At 42.8% G+C, this 5,508-nt stretch overlaps 1 protein-coding gene across 3 annotated transcripts in view; it reads left to right on the top strand.

The window, feature by feature from the left end:
* The window catches only part of LOC122554936 (5-hydroxytryptamine receptor 2A-like), a 222,455-nt gene extending 218,554 nt beyond the window's left edge, over positions 1-3,901 (top strand). For 2 of the 3 annotated variants that reach the window (XM_043700374.1, XM_043700375.1), the window contains 2 exons: positions 2,587-3,707; positions 3,798-3,901. In XM_043700374.1, the coding sequence (XP_043556309.1) occupies positions 3,326-3,707; positions 3,798-3,874 (459 nt within the window). In that variant the 5' untranslated portion in view covers positions 2,587-3,325 and the 3' untranslated portion in view covers positions 3,875-3,901. Of the gene's footprint in view, positions 1-2,580; positions 3,708-3,797 lie in introns of those variants that run through there. The other variant, XM_043700373.1, reaches the window with a different exon arrangement.
* Positions 3,902-5,508: the final 1,607 nt, after the last annotated feature.

The raw sequence follows: 5,508 nt of genomic DNA, 5'->3' as shown, positions 1-5,508 counted from the left end.
TTATGGATTTGTAAAAACCCTTTGGATTCTCCTTAACTCTATTTGCCAAAGCTATGTCATGTCCCGTTTTTGCCCTCCTGATTTCCCTCTTAGGTATATCTTATTGCCTTTATACTCTAAGGATACACTCGATCTATCCTGTCTATACCTGACATATGCTTCCTTCTTTTTCTTAACCAAACCCTCAATTTCTTTAGTCATCCAGCATTCCCTATACCTACCAGCCTGGATTCTCGTTATCTCATTTCTGAAGGCTTCCCATTTTCTAGCCTTCCCTTTACCTGCGAACATCTGCACCCAATCAGCTTTTGAAAGTTCTTGCCCAATACCGTCAAAATTGGCCTTCCTCCAATTTAGAGGGCAGTCCAATTAGGGCAGTTTATAGGCAAATAGTGAGTGAGAGTAGTTAACTGTCTTGTAATTCAGTGCTCAGGGAGGAAACATCAATTTTCAAATCTTGTCTGGGTACAGGATGGGTACCAGATGACTAGAGGACAGCTAATCTGGTACCATTATTCAAGAAGGGTGGCGTGGCTAAACCAAGGAACTACCAGCTAGTAAGTCTAACATCAGTGGGAGGGAAATTCCGAGGGACAGAATTAATCTCCACTAGAAGAGACAAAGATTAATCAAGAATAGTCAGAACAGCTTTGTCAGGGGGAAATCATGTCAAACAAATTTAATTGAATTTTTCAAGGAAGTAATTAGTGTTGATGAGAGTAGTGCAGGTATTGTAGTCTCTGTGAACTTCAGTAAGACTTTTGACAAGGTCTTGCATGACAGACAGGTTAAGAAGCTAAGAGCATCTGTGATCTAGTGAAATTTGACAAATTGGATCCAAAATTGGCGACATGACAGGAAGCTGAGGGTGATGTTCGAAGGCGTTTTTATGAGTGGAAGCCTGTTTCCAGTGGTTTCCCACAGGGTTTGTTGTGTATATTAATGATCTAGACACGAATGTAGGAAGCACAATCAGTAAGTTGACAGTTGAAATGAAAATTGATGAAGTGGTAAATAGTGAGGAGGAAAGCCTTAGACTACAGGATAATATAAACTGCTTGGCCAGATAGATTGGACAGTGGAACATGGAATTTAATCCTGGGAAGTGACAGGCGATGCATTGTGGGGGGATTTACAAGGCAAGGGAGCAGACATCAAATGGTACGTATCTAGGAAGTACATTGGATCAGAAGGACCTTAAGGTACACATCCATAGCTCCTCAAAGTCAACAAGGACAGGTTTGATAAGGAACTAAGAAGGCATATGGGATACTTGCCTTTATTGATTGAGGCACTGAATACAAGAGCAACGAGGTTATGATAAAGCTGTATACAGGAGAACCTCGATTATCCGAACGTGATGGATGGGCACTATTTCGTTCGGATAATTGATTATTCGGTTGATCGATTAAATGCCGTTCCTCTGGGGCTAGGAGTTTTTAAAGTCTGCTCCCCGTTCAGGAGATTACAGCAGTACACAGTGCACAAGCCAAATAGCGCGCACACACACTTTTTACTGCAACTTTTTGACAGGTTCCACCTTTACCCCGTACAGGACAATGTTAGAGAGATTATGTGGGGAAGGGGGGTTTAGGGTACACTCCTGTGTAGAACTCCAGGGAAAATGTGGGAAGAGAGAGAGAGGGCAGGCAGTCAGTCATTTGGAGGCGGTGCCAGTTTAATCACTGTTAACAAAAGACGCGATCACTGTTGGAAATACATCTTTGACGTAATGTTTCTGTCGGGACCTCGAGATCTACTTTGGATAATCCGATTTTTGGGTAATTGGTATTCGGATAATCAAGGTTCCTCTGTATAACATTAGTTAGCCCACAGGTAGAGTACTGTGTACAGTTCTGCTCACCACACTATAGAAAGAATGTGATTGCATTAGAGATGGAGCAGTGGAAGTTGACAAAGATGCTGCCTCGGCTTTGAAGAGAGTTTGATAGGCTGGGATCTAATAGGCAAAAGTGAGGACTACAGATGCTGGAAACTAGAGTTTAGATCACAGTAGTGCTGGAAAAGCACAGCAGGTCAGGCAGCATCCGAGGAGCAGGAAAATCGACGTTTTGGGCAAAAGCCCTTCATCAGGAATCATCTGGGATCTAATAGGAGTGTACAAAGCTCCATATACATAGATCATGGATTATTAATCAAACAAGTAAGTCGTGAGTTGTACAAAACTGCATGCTACTTTCATGTATGACCTTAATTAGTTCTTTAATTTTACAAATAAATCCAAATAGCCATGATCAGATGGTAGAGCAGACTTGATAGGCCGAATGGCCTAATTCTACTTCTCTATCTTTTGGTCTAAACTTGAACACATTTGGATTAGCAATTCCTACTGTTCATGTTTGTCAGTCATACGGTCAATTATCTTTCTAATGTGAATATAGATGGCAAGTCAAAGTATTCATTATAGACATTGTGTGATAATTACAGATTGAATGATAATATCAGCTTCTCAGCATTAAATGAAACGCTTTCTGTAGAAATTAATCTTGTTGATTAATGTGTATGAATGGAATGACATCATCACAGGTAGTTAAAGGATTGCTCACATCCTATTTATCCTTTCAGAGTCTGATGGAGGAGCTCTGCAGACGATACTGGTAGAAAAGATGATGAAAGTGCTTTGCTGGAAGTCCCATACTTAGTGGCGCAACCCACCCACCCACACTGAGCAATCATTGCTGATTCCCTGCCAAAGGGAGGTGAGAGCAACTGACAGAAAGACAGCGAGCAAATGCACTGGAGAATGAATGAGAATACACAGACCATGGACTGATCCTCCTCACTGACAAACAAGCTCATCCACTCTGAAAAGCCCACTGCTTGGAAACTATCGGGTCGGAAGCAAAAGGGAAAGAATTTGCGCTTTCAAAAGAGTAACAGCAGCAGCTTTGTTTCACTGAAGAATAGAATAACAAGCCTGAGGTCGAGAGCTGGTTTTACACGTGCCGTTTCGAAATGGGATAGAGATTATTTCCCTTTGACTGTGAAGAAAGCAACATCGTCTTTAAAAGGAAGCTGGAGTTAGTGAAAGAAGCCAGGGATGAACACACGCAAGGATGAATCATTTGGAATGGATGAGCTGCTGCAGTTTCAGTCTGGAGTATGTGTTTCCTAAGAACGGTGACAGGACCAGAGTGAATGTGGTCCTTAATGATACTCAAGAGAGACCAGGTGAATGATGGCTTTCAGTTTGCACGTTCCCGGCACTCCATGGCAGGACCCACTGTTCCTTTTCGATTCCCACAGTGACACTACTGAATATGAAAGATTCTGCTGGTGAGTCTCGAAAGCCAAGGTTCCGAGAATGAGTTCTTTAACTGAAGTGGAGAACTCTCTCAATCTGACCACGTACTCTACACCACCTCTTCTGCTGAATCTCAGCGCGCTCGGCAGTAGAGGCCTGACAGGGTTTACCGTAAATCGATCTGGCTCCTGTAACCTTACCCTTGACCCCGAAGCCCAACTGAGCGACGCGTGCGGCGAGAGAAGGGGGAAAAACTGGCCAGCCCTTCTGATCATCATCATTATTGTCCTGACAATTGGGGGAAACATTCTGGTTATCATGGCAGTGTCACTGGAGAAAAAGCTGCAGAATGCCACTAACTATTTCCTCATGTCTCTGGCTATAGCAGACATGCTGGTGGGGATCCTTGTCATGCCCGTCTCTCTCATCACTGTACTGTATGGTGAGTAAGTACAGCAGCTTTCTCAAACTATTAAAAAAAATACCTTAACTCCGAATTTGTTTTTTTCTAATTCCACTCTGTTTCCCTCAGTCCTCAGCGGTCTGCAGGACGAGAGAATTGCTATGAATGAAGCAGATGCATTCCTGACAGTTATGAGGGAGAACTGATTACAACACTATTCTGATTTAACATGAATCGCCAACTCAGCTTAGAAACACTACCCATTATCTACCTTAAATGCTACATTTTGGTGCCTGTGGAGAGCAAAGCACTGAAAGGGTGCTTTTAGGTCATGTATCTCCTGATTAGGCTGAGTACTTTACGCTGTTCACTGTGAGACAGAAATAGAAATGAGTCATGGACCTTTTTACTAATTCTTCAACAGAGTTTTCTTGGTCAAACCGCCACTCTTGAGCAGTCTTCTTGCGAGCTTTTAAACATGTTCCTATGTATTGCAAAAAGCAAACACAGAGCAGACCTGATGATTCATTAAATAGGTGCATGTGGCACGTGTTGAAAACTCATTTCAATTATCGGGCCGTACCTGTTACTCGTCTACTGTCACTGGAATAGGTACTCTTATCATCACACAGAGCGTCCTGTGTGACATGGGCTTTAATATTACACTCACATTGTGCAGTCTGCAATATTGTCTGTACACTGTGCAAACTGCAATATTGCTCTCACATTGAGCAGTCTTTAATATTATCCTCACATTGAGCAGCCCGAAATATTACCCTCACATTGAGCAGCCCGCAATATTATGCTCACATTGAGCAGCCTGTAATATTACTCTCACATTGAGCAGCCCGCAATATTATGCTCACATTGAGCAGCCTGTAATATTACTCTCACATTGAGCAGCCTGCAATATTACCCTCACATTCAGCAGCCCGCAATATTACCCTCACATTCAGCAGCCTGCAATATTACCGTCACATTCAGCAGCCTGCAATATTACCCTAACATTGAGCAGCCTGCAATATTACCCTCACATTCAGCAGCCTGCAATATTACCGTCACATTCAGCAGCCTGCAATATTACCGTCACATTCAGCAGCCTGCAATATTACCCTCACATTCAGCAGCCTGCAATATTACCCTCACATTGAGCAGTCTGCAGTATTACCCTCACATTGAGCAGTCTGTAATATTGCTCTCACATTGAGCAGCCTGTAATATTGCTCTCACATTCAGCAGCCTGCAAAAGTACCCTCAGATTAAGCAGCCTGCATTATTACTCTTGTATTGAGCAGCCTGCATTATTACCCTCACATTAAGCAGCCTGCAATATTACTCTCACATTGAGCAGCCTGCACTATTACCCTCACATTGAGCAGCCTGCAATATTACTCTCACATTAAGCAGCCTGCACTATTACCCTCACATTAAGCAGCCTGTAATATTACTATCACAATGAGCAGCCTGCTATATTACCCTCACATTAAGCAGCCTGCACTATTACCCTCACATTGAGCAGCCTGCAATATTACCCTCACAGCGAGCAGCCTGCAATATTACCCTCACAGCGAGCAGCCTGCAATATTATCGTCACATTAAACAACCTGCAATATTACTCTCACATTGAGCAGCCTGCAATATTACCCTCACATTAAGCAGCCTGCAATATTACCCTCACATTCAGCAGCCTGCAATATTACTCTCACATTGAGCAGCCTGTAATATTACTTTCACATTGAGCAGCCTGCATTGTTACTCTTGTATTGAGCAGCTTGCAATATTACCCTCACATTGAGCAGCCTGCAATATTACCCTCACATTCAGCAGCCTGCAATATTAC

Source organism: Chiloscyllium plagiosum, chromosome 12 (genome assembly GCF_004010195.1).
Source record: "Chiloscyllium plagiosum isolate BGI_BamShark_2017 chromosome 12, ASM401019v2, whole genome shotgun sequence".
NCBI lineage: Eukaryota > Metazoa > Chordata > Chondrichthyes > Orectolobiformes > Hemiscylliidae > Chiloscyllium > Chiloscyllium plagiosum.
Note: the sequence above shows the minus strand (reverse complement) of the source record. Positions and strands in the feature narration are given on the sequence as shown.